This window comes from Pelodiscus sinensis, chromosome 7 (genome assembly GCF_052426305.1).
Source record: "Pelodiscus sinensis isolate ZL-2025 chromosome 7, ASM5242630v1, whole genome shotgun sequence".
NCBI classification, from domain to species: Eukaryota; Metazoa; Chordata; order Testudines; family Trionychidae; genus Pelodiscus; species Pelodiscus sinensis.
Window position 1 is genome coordinate 60,558,999 of NC_143058.1, and position 22,897 is coordinate 60,581,895.

At 44.4% G+C, this 22,897-nt stretch overlaps 1 protein-coding gene across 6 annotated transcripts in view; it reads right to left on the reverse strand.

Annotated features, from left to right (window-relative positions):
* Positions 1–22,897, reverse strand: part of ERBB4 (erb-b2 receptor tyrosine kinase 4) — a 923,012-nt gene that overhangs the window by 47,384 nt on the left and 852,731 nt on the right. For all 6 annotated transcript variants that reach the window (XM_075933933.2, XM_075933937.2, XM_075933934.2 and 3 more), the window contains 2 exons: positions 5,708–5,863; positions 591–666 (listed from right to left, as the gene is read on the reverse strand). In XM_075933933.2, the coding sequence (XP_075790048.1) occupies positions 591–666; positions 5,708–5,863 (232 nt within the window). The remainder of the gene's footprint in view (positions 1–590; positions 667–5,707; positions 5,864–22,897) is intronic.

The following is a 22,897-nucleotide window of genomic DNA, read 5'->3' on the forward strand; positions in this document are numbered from 1 at the left end:
CCTAAGCCTCTATAAGTCAGCCTCTGTTTTCTTTTCTCCTCCCTTTCCTGCTTCTCTCTTGCTGTATTTGTATGTGTGTGTGTGTGTGTGTGTGTGTGTGTGTTATATTCCCTTTTATCTGACTGTAGTACAGAAACTCCCATAAGCCAGAAAATATTTTTTTGACATTCCTGGCTTTCAGAGTTTGGTTTTCAAAGAACTGTTGGAAATTATGACCCGCAGTCATATTTCTACCAGTCTGTGGCAAAACTGAAAGAGGCTTTTTTCTGTCACAACAATCTGCCAAACTGCTACCAACACAGAGCTTCTGGCAGGCAACCCAGAAGGGACATTGTGATAATGCATTTTAGTGAGCAGGGAAGTAACACAGAAGACAGGTAACAATGCTATTTAGAAGAGAGTGTAACAATGCTATTTAGAAGAGTGTGTGTGTGTGTGTGTGTGTGTGTAATTAAATAGAGGAAACACAAGATAACAGTTATCCCCTTTAGGAAATATGGGTTGATAATTAAACATCAGTGACACAATAAAAGAACTTCATGTATTTCACAAGAGATGAACTTGTAAGCACAATCACATGGAAGATTTACCATAGCTCCAAACATCGCTTTGATGGGTGAATTTCCTGTAGTGTATACATTCCAGAGCCATCCACTTAATGGGCATCTTGGGAACAAAAGAAAGACATGGAAGTTAGAATAATAATATGAATCGGTTCTAAACCCAGGTTTCCCTCTCTCAGGTACTAATTTAAAAACTCCAAAAGTTAGAAAATTAAAAAAATAGTAATAAGGCTCGCAACAATAAATTAAATAAATGCTTGGCCAAACTCCATGCTCCTTCACATGCAAGGAGCCCTCAGAGAAATGGTGTAGCAATGATTTACGGTCTGTGCCACCCCACGGAATCCTTCATGTCCTGCTTTAAAGTGGGATTGCTTGGAGGATGGAAGTTGCCTTGGGGTACATCTACACTGCAACACTATTTCGAGATAACTAGCACTGTTCCAAAATTACTGCCTGCTGTGTAGACGTAGACTAAGTTATTTCGAAATAGTGTCAAAATACAGTCAAGCTGGAGAGCTTCTTACTCTGACTCCTGTAACCCTCAGGCTACGTCTACACTGGCCCCTTTTCCGGAAGGGGCATGTAAATTTCATGAGTCGTCGTAGGGAAATCCACGGGGGATTTAAATATCCCCCGCGGCATTTAAATAAAAATGTCCGCCGCTTTTTTCCGGCTTTTAAAAAAGCCGGAAAAGAGCGTCTACACTGGCCCCGATCCTCCGGAAAAAGCACCCTTTTCCGGAGGCTCTTATTCCTACTTCAAAGTAGGAATAAGAGCCTCCAGAAAAGGGTGCTTTTTCCGGAGGATCGGGGCCAGTGTAGACGCTCTTTTCCGGCTTTTTTAAAAGCCGGAAAAAAGCGGCGGACATTTTTATTTAAATGCCGCGGGGGATATTTAAATCCCCCGTGGATTTCCCTACGACGACTCATGAAATTTACATGCCCCTTCCGGAAAAGGGGCCAGTGTAGTCGTAGCCTCATTGTATAAGGAGTAAGGGAAGTTGGAGGAAGAGGGCTCTATTTCAAAATAAGATACCCAATTCAGGTAGCTCAATTTGAGTAGCTCATTTTGATGTAAGCCCTGCAGCGTAGACGCACCCCTTGGTGTTGTTGTACACATGTAAAGAAAAGAAGAGCAGGGATTCAGTATTGGGAATGGTGGCGGAGTCCATGTAAAGAGTTTAAATAAAGAGAACAGAATAGATTTTGTCCCACAGGGAACAGTGAGGTAGGAAATAAGCAGAGCTTTCTATTAGCAACTCTTCATCCCACCCAAACTTGGGTTTGATTTCATATTGCAAAATGCCGAGGTGACAAGGTGGTTCTAGTTTATCTGAGCTACCCGTTTGCCCAATATAATGACTGTGTCCAAACTGAGGTAGTTTGGAGAAAGGGGAACCCTTTTGATTTTGACCAGGTTTTGCAAAACCAAAGCCCACTTGCTAGTGAAGATACGGAGCAGCCGATGTAGCCAGCAGGAAAGCTCTCAGGCCATGAGTTAACGTCTCTGTTTCCTGACATACGAGGGGAGGGGACATGGGTGAAGGGGTTCAAACCCACCAGCCCTCTGCAGCCAAACACCCGTTGACTTCAAATGGGCGGAGTGTGAAACAAACATTGTCTTGTAGCACCGGAGCCTCAGGGTATACGTTATATCCTACCCAGTAAGGAGCATTTTCTTTTGCAAGCATCCAACAATTCATTGAAAGGAACCTTCCTCTCCTCCCCACCCCACACCAAATACACCTACAATTGCAGGTGCCCTAGTAAAATTGTAATGGATGTATAAAGCAGTAAATAGGTCTGCCTCAGGAAAATGTCCTGTGTAGCTGAGTAGAGAACTGTAATCTCTATATTGACAGGCAGAGACATCTTTCTCTCTTAAATTCTATAGGTTGTTTGATGCCCTTTATTGTAAGGAAATCATCTTCTACTGAGTTCTATAGAAACCTATTTAATTTCTGCAGAAGTCTATTAAATTCCATAAGACTTTTCCAGACAGGAGCAATTTCAACAGCAGAGCTGTATTATTCATCAGCTGCCTAAGCCCTCCTTAGCAAAATTACAGTATAGCTTGAAATGAAAACAGTTTCTAGGTTGGGAAGCAATACTCTCCGAAGCAGGACAGACCTTTCCGGTGCATGCATCCTGCCCCAGTCCCCAGTAGTGTGTTCGGGCCCGGGAGTTTGGGAAACTCAGCAAGAGCTGAGGAAAGGAATGGGTGGAGAAGAGATAGAGGGGGTTACTGAAGGGGAGATCAGAGGACCTGGAAGAATCACAGAGGGCTGCCAGACCGCCAGAGGGTCCTTGCAGTGCTAGTGGGTTGGAAAGCAGCCACTGACAATTGCTGTGAAAATAACTGATTTTTCAGTTCTCCAGTATTTTTTGAGGGAAAAAAGGGTTTTCACTTGACCCAATTTTTTAAAAATATTTGGAGAATGGAGACGTTAAAAAAAAAAAAAAGTCCCTTCATTTTGGCTTGAAGGACACATTTTGTTCAACCCAAAGTGACATGTTTTCTTTCACTTTTACAAAACCCCCACACATTTCAATTTATATTAACATCGGCTTTAAAAATAAATTTCAAAATGAAAAAGGAATTTGGAAAAAAAAGCCCTGAAATGTTGAAAGATATTTTTGGATTTTTTTCCGTTATTTGCCAAAACAACTGGGCACATGCTGCACGAATTAGTGGGGCAAGACATATCAAAGAAATCAGCAGCAGGGCCGGATGAAATTTTTTGACAACTTTTTTTTGTTTTACAAAAATGAAAAAGCAGGCCAACCAAAGCATTTCAGTAACAGTATCCCCGTGGCCTGTCCCCCACAACTCCTGTTCATGGAATAGTTGGACTCAGAAGCGGTGCGTTTAGAAAGGCCGTCATTCTCCCAGGGACGAGCAAGGGATGGCTGTGGTTTATAGTCAGCCACCAATATAAGGCCATGTCTACACTGAGGAACTATTTCAAAATTAGTAAAGTCGACTTAAGTCCCAATTTAACAAAATCGAGCTAGTGTGTCCACATGACAGGGAAGCCTCAAAATTAGTGCAAGGCAGGATCTATTAATGTGGACACGCTACCATGGATTTGGAACTAATTACTTCCCAGTGTTTCCTGGAGCTCTAATTACTCTAGGGAGTGGTTATTTTGAAATAGCGGCACTGGAGCCTCTACACTATCATTATTTCAAAATAACTATTGCGGAATTAGTATGTTTCTCCTCATGAAAAGCAGGAGTACAGATTTCAAATTCCACGGCCCGTTATTTTGAAATAACGGGCTTGGTAGTGTGGACGCTCCACTTAAAATTCAACCTGGGGGGGGTGTTGTTATAAAATAAAGTCCTACTGTAGACCAGGGCTAAGTGAACAGAGCAAATGAGGGGTGAATGAGAAAAGGAGCAGAGCAACAAAAGGTTTCAAAAAGGCGCTTCTAAAACTCAAAAAGTCTTTGGTGGGTGTGTCTCTCTACTCATCCCCTAAGGCAGATTAAGATGGGCATTTTTGGTAAGGCAGTTCAAAGATGCATAACCTGCATCTGGAACCCCCTGAATATTGCTGTGCCTTTGTTGGGTGCCTTTATAAAATCTTGTAATGGTGAATCTATTTAAGACACAGTATGGGATAAAGGTTATGGAGGTGCAATGGGAAATAATATCAGAAGAACATTGGAAAGTGTCTCAGTTAAAAACCAACTTTTTAATGACATGCAGCAGAACTCCTTAGGGTCCTGGTATTTTGCACCCTTTCTTGAGCAACTGTTGGCACGGCAACAAGGAACCGGGAAACAGTGGTCACCGGTGCTTTTACCAGATCGCTTAGAACCAGAGGTAAAACCTTAGTGGGTATGCTACAAGAAAGCACCCCCTGCCCAAGGGAAGGCCCTTGGAGAGAGATCTGTCTAGGAAACGAAGCCTGCAAACTACTCAATCCAGTGCTGGCAATGGAGAGGTAGCATACGGCGATGGAAATGGAACAACTTCACTGGCTTCAGATGCCTTGGTTGCAGCAGAGGTAACACAAGACCCAAGAACAAAGCGTGGCCCTGATTCGGTTTTGCTCGGTGGGGCCAACCCCGGTACCTTGCAGAGTTCCACTGAACAGAACGGAATGGCTTGCAGGACCGGGCCCACTGGGTGCTGAGTGCACATAATCATAGCTCTCACCGAGGTCACGGTTGGCGCTGGTGCTCTTGGCACTGTTGAAAAAAATGAGTCTGGTACCGACAGAAGAATCCCAAGCACTGCTACAGGCTGGGGACCTAGTGGCTAAGATCTGCAGAAAAGGACCTGGGTGTTACAGTGGATGAGAAGCTGCATATGAGTCAACAGGATGCCTTTGTAGCCAAGAAGGCTAACGGTCTCAAGTTGCAGTGGGGGAGATCTAGGTTGGCTATCAGGAAAAACTATTTCCCTAGGAGGGTTGTGAGGCACTGGGATGGGTTCCCTAGGGAGGGGGGTGGAATCTCCATCCCTAGAGGTTTTTAAGTCCCAGCTTGACAAAGTCCTGATTTAGTTGAGGTGGGTCCAGCTTTGAGCAGGGGGTTGGACTCGACCTCCTGAGATCTCTTCCAGCCCTAGTATTCTATGATTCTGTCATTTAGGGCCTAACCTTCAGTTTCTCTTTTTGAACATCTCAGCCTTCAGCTACAAAGATTCCTTTTAATTAGGATGATCAATTGTCCCATTTTGAAAAGGGTTGTCCCATGTTTTCTAAGAGCAAGTGGGGGTATCTACAGGTGGGCTTCAATACAGGACTATGTGCCCATTTTTAGTCTTGTGCCCATATCAGTATTGGTGGGCCCTCTACTTTGCATCTTCCAGCCATCTGGCCTCAGCTCTCCCTGTCTGCCCAGCGTGGTCGCTACACTGCCAGCTGTGCTAATTAACTCCCCTCCCCCGCATGAGACCTGTGTACAGGAGAGTGTGGGGTCATTCCTCCCTGTGTGACCCCTAAAGTCCTCAAGGTAAGAAGGCAAAGACCCTCCTTTTAATAATGTACACAGTCAAGCACCAATAGCTGTAACCATATCAAGTGATGGTTAGAGAAAACCAGGGCTTTACACTGGAATGAATAAAGCCTCCCTCTCCCCGCCCCAGGCAAAACAGCAAGACGAGGGCTGTCGGTGTGAATGCACCCACCTTCCCTCCATCTGCGTTGTACTCTTTCTCGTCTCCTTCCAGCAGCCGGGCCAGGCCAAAGTCCGTGATCTTTACATGGTTTGGTGATTTGACCAAGACATTCCGGGCTGCTAAGTCCCGGTGGACCAGTCTCCTCTCTTCCAGATACATCATGCCCTGAGGGACATACAAAAAATGAAAATAAAATAAACCCTTCAATCTTTTTTTTCCCCCCAGAATTCTCCTCTCTCTGTGACCTGTTTTCATGAAACATGGAAAAACAGCATCTATTGTTATTAATTATGATAAAACAGTGTTTAGAAGGTCAGTGACCCATGTAGGCTCAACACTGCACGCATAAGGGAGTCCTCGTTGCTAGCAACATGCAATCTTACTAGACAAGACAGAGGAAGGGAATATTTTCCACCCGATTTTGAAGACAGGGAGCTTGAAGCACAGAAATTAAGTAATTTTCTGAAGGCCTCAACAAGGAGTTTATGGCAGAGCTCGGAACGGAATCCAGATCTCCCGAGACCCCATGCAGCTTCCCAACTACAAGAAAACACTCCTGTTCTATACCCAAAGCCTCCAAGCTAGATACAAATTTTCAATGTTCTTAGTGAAATATGTGGAAAACAACTGTGCTCCGTTGGCTGCAATCCAGCTGCTTTTCCAACCCCATTAAAACTTTACCTCTCGTGTTATAATTGGATATAAGATCAATGTTCAATGTCTTTTATGAGCATATACATCCTGTTACAAGTAGTTTTGTTAACAAGCCATCCAGGTGTCTTCGCAGATAAGCAAACACATGCCCAAACTGACTGGCTGGTGTCTGCCTTAATCATTTACTTTGCCTGGTGACAGACTAAGTGCTTGTGATGAAGGTGGGAGTTTAAATGAGGCTTTACTGCACTGAAATCATCTTAGCCTCGGTAGGTATATGGACAATGCCCTGAAAGGGTTCCCAGCCTGCCAGTTCATAAAGAGGAACTTACGACATTAGTAGTCATTTTAGCCACCTGCAGATGATATCACATGTCTGGCAATTACCCTTACGGTAGCTTTTAATATAGCAAATCTATAACTTTAAAAAAACCCACCATTGGTGAATATCAAAGAAACTGCATTATCATATAAGATGACAATTCAAAGAGCCACTGTCAATGATTAAATTAACTACATTCTTCAGTATAATAGGCCAGATTCTGATTCCTTTGCACTTCAGTGCTACACAAGTAGCCGTATTCATGTGACAGGGTCAGAGTAGAAGGCTATAAAAAAGTATTGGAGAGGAGATGTATAAGCCTCAGACTGAGGAGATCTCTGTTTCCAGAGTAACAGGGAGAGGCTGGTTTAGAACCAGCAGAGGCAATCCAGGGCAGTGGAACACCTGGGGTTAACTGACCAGGCCTGCAGAGTCAGGCCAGCCTAGGCAGATTAGAACACTTGGGGGTAATTAAGAAAACCAGTTCAGACTGGCTATAAAAGACACTTTGCCTACAGTTGGGGCACACATGTAGCTGAGAGGACAGAGGAGGGCCTCACTGGGAGTAGGAGGAAAGGAGACAACAACTGAAATCGAGGAGGACGAACCAGAGAGAAGGAAGGTGCTAGGGAAGGGGTGGGGAAGTAGCCCGGGGGTCTTGGAGCTGTATTTCAGCAGGTGTTAGGGATTCACATGAGCAGCTACTATCAAAGGGCCCTGGGCTGGAACCCGGAGTAGAGGGTGGTCCCAGGTTTCCCCCCACATCCACCTCCCCATTTCTACTAGGGGAAAAGGACCGTGGAGCTTCTTCTCTGTTTTACTATATGCTAACCAAGGAAGAAAATATCTCAACAAACAGAAAATTAAAGCCCTGGGCGTGGTACCTAAAACTGTGGGCCTGCTGTGAGCCTATGAGGCAAGCAAAATCCACCAGGAAGCGCAGGCCCCGCCGAGTTTTCATAAGAGCTTTGACACATATCAATGGGTCATACGTTGATGTACTGTTCAATGCAAGGTGGTCAGAATCTAGTCGTATGCTGGCACGAAAGAGAGGGACACCTCTACAGAAGTCATCTGGGGGACACTTTGAAATGTTGTTCAGCAAAAAGGAAACCAGTTGCCGTAATATTCCGCTATTAACTAGAAGATTTCAATGAAATCAACACGGGAGCTATGAAAGGCTCATGGGGAAGCCTTGGTATCAATACAGTTTTATTTTTAACACAGTATCTTTTGCTGCGGTCAACATGAAGAGAGTTTGCTATATGCCATATAGTCCCCACTTCCCTATTCCCACAGAATTATTTTTAAAAGGCACTTTTAGATGAAGCAAGTGCTCCCTCATGCCAATTTCAAATCAGTGCTGCTGGCTGCTGAACACGAGAAGTGTAGGGCTTTGAAGGAGTAAGAGTTTCTGACATTAAAAAAAAACCTGAGGTAAAAAACGACAAATACATCTCACAGAGCAAACAGTTATGAACCTGGACCAAGCACACCATGAAACAGCAGATTGCGTTGGATGATGATATGATGGGAGTAATGCTTGGACCCCAACCAACAAGAGATACTGTATAAATCAGTCAGTGCCTGTGACAGTCCAGGATATGGAAGCAGCAGGATCGACAGCAGTGATATAAGGTGATGGGGAAGAGGAGCCCAAGGTTTGGAGAGATGTATCTGTTAGGGGCAGATTTATGGAAGGGGAGACTCTCAATCCCTAGCAAGGAGAGAATCTGACAAAAGTACAGATAGGAACTGAAGAGAAACAGTCAAATGAAAAAAAGAGTCCCGTCTAATTACATCACATGATGGCAGACAATTAAATTTTGACGGGGCTTCTGAACTATCGGTCACCAACTGTCCAATCATGATCGTGAGATCCTGGGGAATCTCTCAGCCTATTGTAATTGGCATTCCAAGAGCTCCCTGTGTAGTCTATAGGGCTAACCTGCTTTCTTGCTTGCCTATGGATATCAATAAACCTTTTATGGTTTAATCACTTTGTTTTATTATAGTTTCTGGTAAAGCAATTTGGCTGTAACGCAAGGGACCTACAGGACATATCCTATATGTTAAGCTAAGGCAAGTTAGTATTTTTGTCTGGGAGCTTTCACCCAGACAGCAAAAGACTCCTTGCATATGTTTGGGACCTTTCACCTGGATAGATGGTGATAAGATAGAGCAACTTTTTTTGTGTGGAATAGGGGCTTCCAAGCATATCCTCAAATTTAACAAGTACACCACACGAAGAGCAAAAATAACATAGAAATAACGTAGGTGAGAAGGATCTAGATTAATGAATAAGTATGTTCATGTCATCACTAGGTACAAACATGTTACATGTGTCCAGGCCATGGAGTAAGTGTACCCCAATTCTTTGTGGGTGAGGAAGTTAAATTTGGGCATAGAAGGAGGGCCCAGGCTCTTGTGCTTCTAAAACAGGGTTCCCGAAGCCTTTGCTAGGCAGAAAAGGAAGGCAGAAAACGAGAGGAGAAGGAGAAAGGGAAGAGGAGAAGAGCTAGAGAGAGAAAGAAGAAAGGCAGGAGGAGTTAGGGGCTGAGATTAGTCTCTAAACTTTATCTTTAACTTTATTTTTTGAATAGTCAGTTAGGTAAACTAGGGGTGCGTCTACACAGCACCCTAAACTTGAAATAGATACGCAATTTGCACTATTTCAGAATAGCTTATTTTGACATTTGGTCTCTACACGGCACCAAATTTTGAAATAATGCTCTATTTTGAGCTATCCCTTATCCCTCGTGCAACAAGATTTACCAGGATGGTGAAATAGCAGCCTCATTATTTTGAAAAATATTTCAAAGGGGGCTTGTGTAGACAAAGGGTAGCTTTTTCGGGATCCTGGAGGTATCCCAAAATAGCCATGCAGTGTAGACGTACCCTAGGTTACCTTTAATAAGCATTTAGCATTAGCCTTTGCACCTCTCCGCTGAGAACGGAGAAAGCTGGACCTGAACTGCTGTACCAGAGGCCGGGCTCGTCCTTTGTCTTTTATCACCAGGTTACCCAGATCGGGTGCAAGTCTATTAACCACCACTTATAGAAATAATCCCAAGTGTATCTGAGACCAATAATCCGGCATTTGTAACTCTGATTTATTTTGCTACTTACATTGCTATTTGATTTCAATTTCCGTCTATTTTAATAAAGTTTCAAATTATTTTGTCTCAGTATGAACATCTTGTCATACCCCCGAAGGTCCCTGGTATATTCTGTGCAGCCTGATTCTGGGACAAGAACCTGGTTATCTCCTGATGAGTTCAACTGGCAAGCCTATAATCCAAACTATCCAAATTAATAAGATTTACAATCCTTAAATCAGGTGACACCTGCCTGCACATGCCCCACACAACTCGCTGGTTCCCAGGAGTGGGCAGCACAACCCCATGTGTGTGTGTGGTGGGGGAGAGGATGGGAGTCTCAGCGCACTATTCCTGTCTGCAAGCCCCACCCCTTGCAGCTCCTATTGGCCAGGAATGGGAAAGTATGGCCAATGGGAGCTATGAGGGATGGTGCTGGCAGAGAGGGGCAGTGTACAGAGCCATGTGCTCCCCACCTTCCACCTCTGCGGTCAAAGTGGCTTGTTGGTCCCTTCCAGGAGCCCTGCATAGATACAAATGACACCTCTAGATAGACATCAGTAGCCACTCACCAGCAGGGCTCTGCTGCCGGGAGACACTGTGGCCAAAGCAGAGGAGTGGAGCCGCCTTTCCCAGGAGCCAGCGCTGTGCACCTGCAGCTCCACCTAACCATGCGGGGCTCTGATGTGGGGCCACAGCTAGGGCCTGCAGGCCACAGCTCACTGCATTGCCACCCTGGAAGTACCTTGAGGGAACCAGCACCCCAACCCCAGTCCCCTCCCAGAGCCAGCACCCCCTCCTGCAGCCCTGCCCCAGCTCTGATATCCCCAGATTGCCAAGAGTTTTTAAAGATAATAGACAAGGGCTTGGAAATCATATTAGCAACTCTATCAGCATTAGATCTGGCCACATGCCCTCCTGCACCCCTAGCCCTGGTCCCCCTCCCAGAGCTAGCACCCATACCCTCCTCCTGCACCCCAAACCTCATCCCCGAGCTCTGTTCCAGAGCCAGCACCCATACCCCTTCCTCCACTCCAAGCCCCCTCTCACATCCCAATCTCCTGCCCCAACCCAGTAAAAGTGAGTGAGGGTGGGGGAGAGGAAGTGATGAGAGTGGGACAAGGCTTTGAGGAAGGGAAAAGACTTTGGGGAAGGGGCAGAATAGATCTTGAGTTATCCTGAAATTGCAAAACTGATCTAGGGCATAAAAAGTTTGGGAGCCATTGCTGTGCTCCCATGCAAGAAGTCTAAACATTAAAATGGGTGAACTCAAGTGCCTGGTATTAACTAAGGATACTCATATAATACTCATCAGAGAAACGGGATAACAATGATAATCACTGGCACATGGTAATACCAGGGCAAAATGTATTTGTTGGCGTGTCAGAGTAGATTGTATTGCTGGAGAAATGGCACAATATACGGGGGGGGGGGGGGGAACCCATCAAATGCACTAAAAATTTGAAATGAGCAAATCAGGGAATCTCTACAGTTAGAGAACAGTAAGCATATAGCAGTAGGACAATACTACTTACTACCTCACCAGGATGGTGATGGTGTTTGTGAAGGGCTCAGAGAGACTGGACAGTCTACAAAAACTGAAAACTTAATAATAATGGGGGATATCAACTATCCTCACAGAGCAGCAACGTCACCTCAGGATGAGATGCAGAGATAAAGTTTCTAGAGACCATTAGTGACTGCTTCTTGGAGCAGATAATCCTGGAACCCACAAGGGGAGAGACAATTCTGGATTTATTCCTAAGGGGAGCACGGGATTTTCTCCAAGAGGTCAATCTTATAGCAATAATATAATTAAATGTAACATCCTTTCTGGGGAGAAAATACCAAAGAAGCCCACCTGAACATTTCACTTCAGAAAGAGGAATGCCACAAGGATGAGCATGTTAGTTAAATGGAAAACAAAAGGAACAATCTCAAGACTGAAATGCTTGCAAGTTGCATGGAAATTAAAAAAAAACCCTATAATTGAGACTCAAAAGTCAAGTGTAAAAGTACAATTGGACAAGCCAAAAAATAATTTGATATATAAAGTAGGGGTTGTGTCTTTTGCAAGTTGCTCTTTAGAGGAAGGATGTCTGCCAAAAAAAATCGGTGGGCACAGGGGATGATCAAGAAGCTAAAGGGGCACTCAAGGAAGACAAGGTGAATTCTTAGTCTTCACTGCAGACAATGTGAGGGAGATTCCCATATCTGAAGTTTTCTTTTTAGAGTATAACTATGAGGAACAGCAGAAAAGGTTTTAGAGCAAACTTACACCTGGCAGTAAATAACCAGGGCCAGCAAGTATTCACCAAAGTATTCTGAAGGAACTCAAATATGAACGTCAGAACTATTAACTGTGATATGAAAACCTACCGCTTACATCAACCTCTCTATCAGATGACTTGCAGATAACTCATATTAGTCTGATTTTTAATAAAATGCACCAGAGCCTGACACTGATGGGCTGGTAAACTTAACTTCAATACCAGGCAAATTAGTTGAAACCATAGCAAATAACAGAATCAGACATACAGGGTAACACAATATGGTGAGGAAGTCACAACGAGGCTTTTGTGAAGGGAAATCACGCCTCACACATCTCTTAGAATTCTTTGAGGAGGTCGTCAAACACATGTACAAGGAGGATTCAGTGGATAAAGTGTCTTTAGACTTTCAGAAAGTCTTTGACAAGATCCCTTGCCAATCAGTTATGCAAGAAGAGAGACGGTCCTCTCATCGGGAAATAGGAAACAAATGGTAGGGGAAAAGGTCCGTTTTCACGGTGAAGAGAGGTTATGAGCAGCGACCCTCAAGGATCTGTATCAGGACCAGTGCTGATCAACATATTTAAGAATGATCTGGAAAAATCAGTAAACGGGGAAGTAGAAAAGTTTTCAGATGATACAAAGTTACTCAGAAGTTTGCGCTCCAAAGGGCAATAGCAAAGGGTTACAAGGGATCTCTCAAAGCTGAGTGACTGGATAGCAAAAATGGCAAAAAAAATTAAATACATGCAAAAACAAAGCTAATCGGGGAGGAGGGGGGGAAGAATCTCAAGTAAAATTACAAAATGATCAGATACAAATTAGCTGTTACCACTCAAGAAAATGGAGTCATTGTGGATAGCTCTCTAAAACATCTGTTCAATGTTCTGCATCTGTCAGAAAAGCTAACAGGATGTTAGGAAAAGACTAGATAATGAGGCAGAAAATATAATTGAAATTATAATCCATTGTATGACCACACCTTGAATATGACATGCTGCTTTGGCTGCCCTCCTCTTTCCCCCCTCCCCCTCAAAAAAGCTGTAGTAGAATAGAGAAAAGCACAGAGAAAAGGAATTAAAATGATTAGGGATATGTAACAGTTTCCATATTAAAGAGATATTAAAAAGACTCTTCAAGATTAAAAAAAGACTGCTCATCTTGGGAAAAGGAGGACTGAGAAGAGACATAACAGAGAGCTATAAAATTGTGAACACTATGGAGGAACGAACAAAAAATGATTAGGGGGGCTGAAGCAATGATTTATGAGGAGAGGCTGAGGCATTTGGCTTATTTAGTCTACAAGAAGAGTGAGGAGGGATGTGATAGCAGCTTTTAACTACCTGAAGCGGGGTTCCAAAGAAAATGAAGAGAGACTATTTTTAGTGGTGACAGATGGCAGAACGAGAAGCAATAGTCTCAAGTTGCAGAGGGAGGTGTCTAAATTGGATATTAAAAAACAAAACAAAACAATTTCCCTAGGAGGGTGGAGAAGCACTGGGATGGGTTCCCTAGGGAGGTGGTGGAAACTCCATCCTTGGAAGTTTTTAAGTCCTGGGTTGACAAAGCCCTGGCTGGGATGATTTAGTTGGGGTTGGTCCTGCTTTTAGCAGTGGCTTGGACTTGATGACTCCTGAGGCCTCTTCCAGACCTATGATTCTATGAGAGTGAAGAAGGAATTGTTACTCACCCCTTTGCAAAACCTGGAGTCACTCAATGATGCCAATCGACACAGAGGTTTAAAACAAACACGCAGAAGCTCTTCATGCAATGCTCTATTGCCTTGATGAACTCACTGCCTTGGGATGATGCAGAGGCCCAAAGTAGCACTAGTTAATTCCTGGAGGATCGATCCATCAATGGCCATTAGCCAAGATGGTCACAAGTTCCTTGCAGTCTACCACACGTGTCCTCTTTCTTGCATATTTTTGCTGCAGTTAAAACTGTTCTCTAAACCAGAGGACTCCATATGTACCTGTTTAATCCATTCACTGATTAGATATCTTACAATATGGGCCTTCATTTTGTGAACTAGAGGAAAAACATCCAAACTCCACAGCTGTGGGATTGCTCCTCAAGTACTAATTTGGACAAAACTCCTATTAATAACTTCAGATAAGAGGGTCATGTGGACAGATCCTAGATAGATAGATAGATACACACACACACACACACACACTCACTCTACAAGTCTAAATAATAAGAGGGGTGAACTAGAGAGCCTCAGTTTGAATGAGGATATTGATATAATAGGCATCACAGATACTTGGTGCAATGAGGATAATCAATGGGACACAGTATAATATCTGGGTACAAAAAATATCAGGAGGACAGAACAGGTCATGCTAGTGGGTGAGTGGCATTCTGTGGAAGAACACATAGAATCACTTGAAGTAAAAATAGCAAATGAACCGAACTGTTCCATAGAATCACTATGGATAGTAAGTCAGTGCTCTAATAATATGAATATTACCCACCACCTGATCGTGATAGTGACTAAGGGAGATAAGAGAGGCTATAAAAATAAAAAACTCAATAATAATGGGGGATTTCAACTATCCCCATATTGTCTGGGTATGCATCACCTTAGGGCAGGATGCAGATATAAAGTTTCTCGAGACCTTAAATGACTGCTTTCTGGAGCAGCTGGTTCTGGAACACACAAGAAGAGAGGCAATTCTTGATTTACTCCTAAATGGAGCACAGGATTTGGTCCAAGAGTTGAGCATAGCTGCACCGCTGGGAAATAATTAACATGATGCATTAAATATGATATCCCTATGGTGAGTAAAACACTACAACAGCCCAACATTGTGGCATTTAATTTCAGAAAAGGGAGCTATGCAAAAATGAGGTGGTTACTTTTGGCACTATACCTTTTAATTTCTGTTTAACTGAAGTCCCATGCAAGCTGCATGGAAACATTTGATAGACACCATAATCGAGGCTCAAATTAAATGTATACACCAAATTAAAAAACTCAGTAAGGGAACCAAAAAAGTGCTACTGTGGTTTAACAACCAACTAAAAGAAGCAGGGAGCGATAAAAAGTTATCGTTTAAAAAGTGGAAGTTAAATCCTAGTGAGGAAAATAGAAAGGAGCATAAACTCTGTCAAATGAAGTGTAAAAATATAATTAGGAAGCCAAAAAGGAATTTGAAGAACAGCTATTCTAAACCCCCCAAAAGTTTTTGCTATTACTTTTTAAGTACATCAGAAGCAGGAAGCCTACTAAACGGCCAGTGGGGCCACATAACAATTGAGATGCTAAAGGACGATAAGGCCAATACAGAAAAACTAAATGAATTCTTTGCATTGGTCTTCACGGCTGAGGATGTGAGGAAGATTTCCAAACCTGAGCTTTTTAGGTGACGAATCTGAGGAACTGTCCCAGATTGAGGAGTCATTGGAGGAGGTTTTGGAACAAATTGATAAACTAAACAGTAACAAGTCACCGGGACCAGATGGCATTCATCCAAAAGTTCAGAAAGAACTGAAATGTGAAATTGCGGAACTATTAACTGTGGTTTGTAAACTATCCTCTAAATCAGCTTCTGTACCAAATGCCTGGAAGACACCTAATGTGATGCCAATTTTTATAAAGGGCTCTTGAGGTGATCCTGGCAATTACAGACTGGTAAATCTAACTTCAGTACTGAGCAAATAGAGAATTCTGCTCTTTACAGTAATTTCAACCAGATGCATAGATGAACATAACTTGGAGGAAAATCCGCATGGTTACTGAAAAGGGAAATCATGCCTAACTAATCTACTAGAATTCTTTTAGGGGGGGCAATAAGCATGTGGCCAAGGGGGATCCAGTGGATATAACGTACTTAGATTTCCAGAAAGCCTTTGACAAGGTCCCTCACCAAACGCTTTGAAGCAAAGTAAGCTGAAATGGGGTAAGAGGGAAAGTCTTCTCACAGATTGATAATTGGTTACAAGATGGGAAACAGAGGGTACGAATAAATGATCAGTTTTCAGAATGGAGAGAAGTAACTAATGGTGTCCCACAGGGCTCAATCCCATACTGAGACCAATCCTATTCAACATGTTCATAAATGATCTGGAAATAGGGGTAAATAGGAAGGTGGCAAAAATTGCAGACGATGCCAAACTGCTCAAGATAGTTAAATCCAAAGCAGACTGGAAGAGCTTCCAAAGGATCTCACAAAAATAGGTGACTGTGCAACAAAATGGCAAATGAATTTGAATGTTGATAATTGCAAAGTAATTGGAAAATGTAATTCCAATGCACACTGGAAAATGTAATTCCAACTATATGTACAAAATGATGGGGACAAAAATTAGCTATTACCACTCAAGAGAGAGATCTTGGCATTATTGTGGTAGTTCTCTGGAAACATCAACTCAATGTGCAGCAGCAGTCTCCCCCCCCCCCCAAAAAAGAAGCAAATAATGTTAGAAATTATTATTAAAAGGGACAGAGAATAAGACAGAGAATATCTTATTTCCGCTATATAAAACCATGGTACACCCACATCTTGTATACTGCATGCAGATGAGGTTGCCTCATCTCAAAAAAAAATAACTTGGCATTGGAAAAAGTTCAGAAAAGGGCAAAAAAATGATGAGGGGTTTGGGACGGCTGCCATATGAGGAGTGATTAATAAGACAGGGACATTTCAGCTTAGAAAAGAGGAGACTAAGGGGGAATATGTTAGAAGTCTATAAAACCATGACTGGTGTGGAAAAAGGGAATAAGGCAAAGTTATTTACTTATTCCTATAACATACAAATTACAGGTCACCAAATGAAATTAATAGGTAGCATGGTTAAAACAAACAAAAGGAAGTTTTTCGTCATGCAGCACACAGTCAACCTGTGGAACTCCTTGCCAGAGGATGTTGTGAAGACCAAGACATGAACAGGGCTAAAAAAAGAACTAGATAAATTCATGGAGGTTAGGTCCACCAATAGCTATTAGAGGCTAGGGACACCATTCTTACCCATCCTGCCTGTTTGTCAGATGCTGGGAATGGACGACAGGGGATGGATCACCTGATGATTCCCTGTTCTGTTTATTCCCTTTGGGAGCACGTAGGATTGGCCATTGTCAGTAGACAGGATACCGAGCTAGCTGGACCTTTGATCTGACCCAATTTGGTCATTCTTATGTTCTTATCCTGATGGCAGCATGAAGTTCTTTTTGGAGATTCATGACCTTCAGGATTGCATGTGCTTTTGGGACTATCCAAGGTAAATAACATATTGATTTTCCTCCGCATCCTATTAACAAGGGCTGTGCATAGAGGGTCACGTACAATATAAACAAATCACAACAAGGAGGGAGGGGATGGGAGAAACCCATGGTACTCATTGCAACAGCACCATGTGAAAATACCTTATGCTAGAAACCATCTGAAGACCTTCTTAAACCAGGCAGGAGCAGCATTATCTATGTATTTTTAACATTTGTGTAAGATACTTAGACTTGGCAGAATTCAATATCGTTTTTCATTATTTTGATGGATTATACTGATCTTTATTTTTAAGCTTTTTTAATTCGTATTGATTTACATTTTTACGGATGCATGACATTTGCTGTTTTAAGCATTTTTAATTTTTTTTTATCAAATTCAATGCTCACACTTGCAAGAATTTATGGGCACATCAGACAATAATGATTTGTTGACAATCTCTAATAAGTTAAGTTCTCAGGCAATATTTTTCTTACGTTGCCTATTTGTAAATTTCCAGGACTATAGATGGAAGTATTTTTGGTTGGCATGTGCCTGGTGAAAACCACGTTTGTCAACATTTACCAGTGAAAATCTAATCCGTCCAAGTCTAAACATACTCTACTGTATATAGCCAAGGCCCCTTCTACAGTTAGACTATGCAACTGCCCAAATGCTAGCATTCTTCATTTTGTAAATACACGGTATGAGTGGCTGTCCTGAAATCTTGGGACTTAACAGAGATAAGACCAAGTAGCATCTGTGTAGATCACAGACAGACAAATGGTGGGAGGATTTCAGAGAAAGAATTTTCACAGCTCTAACAGAATTTAGAAACCCTGCAATAAAAATGTCTTCTCTAGCTGCTGAGCTCAATCAAGATATGCAACTCCAGCTCCGTTAAGTATATAATTGGAGTTGACAAACCTTGGTTTGTACCTTGGTTTGAGATTCCCTGCCTTCCCCACCCACACATCTCCATCAGCTTCCCTTACCCCTCGCAGAAGCAGGAGTACTGGACACTGATGGAGGTGCCCTCTGAGTTTGATTTAGCGAGTTTTAATTAGACTTGCTAAATCAAACTCCAGAAGATCGATCATAGCAGAATCGATCTTCCGTTTAGTGAAGACATGGCCTAAGAATAGCACAAGAGAAGAGAACAATCATGCACCTTACAAGCTCCACCAGAGTGGGGTTGAAGTAGTTAGGCTGTGAATAGGGAAGGCCAACGTTTCTCCTACACACCTTAGGATCTTGACAGCTGGGGAAATGCCTGGTGAGGGGCTCCCACAAGCTCGTTCCACAGGTCAGACATTTCCTCCTGACAGTTTCTTAGCTGCTTGGTTTGCAGTTTAACAGCCTCCGGCCTGCAGCCTCATTCTCAAGCTGGCATATCCACAGACAACAAAGAGCAGCTAGTGAAAACACTCCTGCTGGAAGGTGGCAACATGACACTATTTCTTAGGGCTTGTCTCAGGGTGATCGTGCACGATCCACTTTTTAAGATGTGCACGATCTGAGACACTGTGGCACTTTTTTGGGGGGGAGGGAGGGAGAGACTGGGTGTTTGCCCCATTTGCTTTTGCCAGTTGATGACTGTCAGTCCTGAGCAGCAGAGGTAGGGGCATTAGCCATGGACCCAGGACAGGGGCTCGAGTGAGCAGCTAGGGCATGTGTCTCAGGAGAGCCCCATATGGTGTGAGGGTTCAGGCAGGCATCATGCAGTGACCGGTTTTCACTCTGGGAAATACGGTCGCTCGTGCCTCTGCAGACAGGGAGTTAGCACCTAACAAGCTGAGATGTAAATCTGCATTGCCTGGGCTTGCTGTCTGGGTGGATCCTGCTACAGGGCTCCTGGAGATTCCCTAGTGCAGGGGTCTCCAACATTTTTAAGCACACGATCACTTTTTAAAATGTAAATGCAATCTAAGAGCTACCTCAAACCCAAATACCCTTTCTCCGCCTCCTTTGTGCTAGGCCCCACCCTGGCTCACTACATCCTCCCTCCCTCCCCCATCCGTCCACTCTTTAATCAGGCAGGGCAGAGGGTTGGGGCGCAGGCTCTGGTGTTGTGCTAAGGGATTTGGAGTGTGAGAGGAGCTCTGAGCTGAGCCTGGGGCAGGGAGTTGGGGTGCAGGATGCCGGCTCTGCAAGGGAGTTTAGGTGTAGGGGGCTCAGGCTAGGGGTGCAGGAGGGGGTTTATGACTGGGGCAGGGGTTCAGGATGCAGGCTCCAGCTGGACACTGCTTACCTCAGGTGGCTCCTGGGTGGTGGAGCAGTGGGGCTAAGGCAGGTTCACCCCTGCCCTGGCCCTGCACCGCTCCATCCCAGGCCTTGTGCCCCCCATCCATTCTGTGGCGATAGAATACAGGGTGGGGGGCACCCTGACATCAGCACTCTCCTCCCCCTTCCCTACCCTGCACAGCAAGTGGGGAGGGGATGGCTCCAAGGCAAAGGGCAGGAGATGCACAGCAGTAGGGGGAGGGGCAGCTGACTGCCAGCCCTTGAGAGCCTCTTGGCCAAACAAGTCAGGATCATCTGTCAGAGGCTCCAAGATCTACCGGCAGCTCCCGATCGACTGGTTGGTGACCACTGCCCTAGTGCATGCTGTGACCTACTTCCCCCTTCACACAGAGTGCATCAGAGCACAGCAGGGAATATTTCACATACAACAGCAGGGCCCACGCACCCCGGCAGCACTGCGCACGCAAGTGCTGAAGTCGACTGGCACCTCCGTGTGCAGGGCATTCGCTCTCTCGGCTGTAGGAACCTCGCTCACAGCAACACAGTGACAAAACAGGCTGCCGATAAAGCGGAGGGCACTGTTCAAGCCAGTTTGCTCTAGGCTGGCTTTTTGCAGGTTAACTGCGGAGCAGCCAGGTTGCGCACAGGGATCAGAGTCCCCCCTGGCCTGCAACTAGGACCAGCAAACCTCTAGCATTTAAAGTGACAGCTTGTAATTTTAGCACAGTTTTCAATACCCCACACATACCTTCCCCTCAGGCAGAGCTGACTTTTAGGAGACCCTCCTTCTCGGTGCCCTGGTCTACACTAGGGCTTTATTCCAAAATACTCCCCTCCCTTTAGGTAGAATTAATAAGCAGAGCATCCAGACAACCAAGCCCGTTATTTCAAAATAATGGGCCGTTTATTTCGAAATCTGTACTCCTGCCTTCCTCAGGAATAACGCTAATTTCAAAATAGTTGGAGAATAATCTAAGACCAGTCTAGCACAAGGAGGGCTATGCCTACAAAGTGCATAGTATGCCATACAGAATCAGTTATATAGCGTCATACTTTAACAAGGAGCTTTGCTAACCTCACACAGGATCTGGTGTTGCACCATAGGATATAACAGCAAAAATCCTTTTGCCGTCAGAGGTACAGAATCAGTCTCTTTGGAGAAGAAGATGGTTTTATTCAGAAGGAATCATAGAATCATACAACAGGAAGGAACCTCAAGAAGCATCCAGTCCAGTCCCCTGCACTCAGAGCAGGACCAAGGACCATCTAGATCAGTGGTCCCCAATGTGGTGCCCGCTGGGCCATTTATGTGTGCCCGCAGAGCAATCTGGGCTGGCCCCATCCTCGGGTGTATGGCAGGTGCTCGCCCCGGGCACCTAGGCAACCCCTGCCTGGGGTCGCAGCATATGCTTGGCCCCACCCCCCGGCACGTAGCCCAGGAGCAGCCGTGGCCCCGCCCCGTACGCACAGCGTGTAAGTGGCCCCGACCCCGTACGCACGGCAACCCCAAAACGTTGGGGACCACTGATCTAGATCATCCCTGACAGGTGTCTGTCAAACCTGCTCTTCAATATCTCCAGGGATGGAGATTCCACAAGCTCTCTAAGCAATGTATAACCACCCAGACAAGTAGGAAATTTTTGCTAATATCCGAACAAAACCTCCCTTGCTGCAATTGAAGCTCATTGCTTCTTGAAAGTGGGGAGGCAGACAGGTACGGGTGACTGGGAGCATCAAAGGCAGAAATAGTACGCAGCTGCCTAACTCCCTTTGAAAGTCAGACACGGACCTCCATCTGCCATTTGTGATTTTGAAAGCTTCCACTATCATTAAATACAAGAATGTACCTATGTTTGACTCGGCCAGATTCTGCTCTTGGTTACCCCTCTGTAATGCCAATGACCCCGTGGGGCAGCTTAGGCGTAACTCAGAGCAGAACGTGGTCCATTATACAGACTCAGAACTAATCCATACAAGGTGTATGAGAAGAGACCCTTCTCAAGTTCATCACGGATTGATAGTCTCTAAGCCCTGGTCTACACTAGGACTTCATTTTGAAATAACCCTCCCCCCTCCCTCATCCAGGCAAATTGATAAGTGGAGCGTCCACACTACCAAAGCCATTATTCCATAATAATGGACCACTTCATTTGAAATCTGTACACCTGCTTTTCATCAGGAATAACACCGATTTTGAAATAGTTATTTCGAAATAACTGTCACGTGGATGTGCCAGTGCCACTATTTTGAAATAGCTACTCCTGGAGCTTTAAAGTCCGAGGTAGCACATCCACATTAACAGAACTTGCCTCGGACTAATTTTAAGGCTGCCCCATAGTGTGGACACACTATTTCGATTTTGTTATCTTGGGAGTTAAGTCGAATTTACTAATTTCGAAATAGCTTCCTAGTGTAGACAAGGCCTAAGTTCTCAAACAGACAGAAGGATGCTGATAAATTAGGGCTCTGAGTTGCTGTGAGAAAACTGGCCTAACAAAAAATGAGCTATTATGTGTCAGTAACAAAAGTGCTCTGGGGCAGAGGAAAAGAAACTTCCCGGGGGTGAAGACAACACATGGAAGAACTGTATGAGTTAAAGAAAGAGCTGCACTGCAGCAGATGAGTCTTGAATAGGTTCATAAAGTACGAGGACTGTTGCTAACGTAGGCATCCGCAAAGCAGGCTAGCCAAAGGGTGTGTGGAAATAAAAGTATGTCGCAGGAGATCTTTGGAAAGAAATAAAATTGAGCTTCTCAGATGTAACTCTGAGTTATAGGTCTGTCCCCTGAGATGCCTTGCCTTGAAAATGTGGGCACCTTGGCAATAAAGTAAAAACACAGCAAAGCATTACTTTCTGTAGCTCTCATTTGTCTGAGGGCAGTTGTTGAGCCGAGCGGCGTTTGGTACAGCTTGTGGTCTGGCTGTTGCAAGGTGGGACTGTTGAGACGTATCGATTTGGTTTTTGTACCTTTTTGTACTTTTCAAAGGACCTCCTGCTCGGCCCCAGCCACAATTTGAGTCTTTCACAGGGGGCCCAAGATGCTTAGGAAAAGTTGAACACTTTGATTTCAAGGAGCCCTGTCGGAAGTCCACTTCTTTACGGTACTTGTGTGACAATTTTAGGCTCCAGTTCAGAAGAGCGTTCCTATTCAGGAAAGTGCCGAAGCATGTACATCCCATGGAAGTCAAAGTGCCCTCTGGGATAATTAAAAAGAGATGAGCTGCTGCTGTCACTGAGGGAGACGTGCCCCTCCCCCAGCCAGGCAGCTCCGTGGGCGGAGCTCATTAAGCAGCAGCGGGACTGTGCTGCCACGCAGCTTAGGGTACATCTATACTGTGGTGCTATTTCGGGATACCCGAAGTATCCCGAAACAGCAACGCCACCTCTTTAAACGCCTCTGCTATAC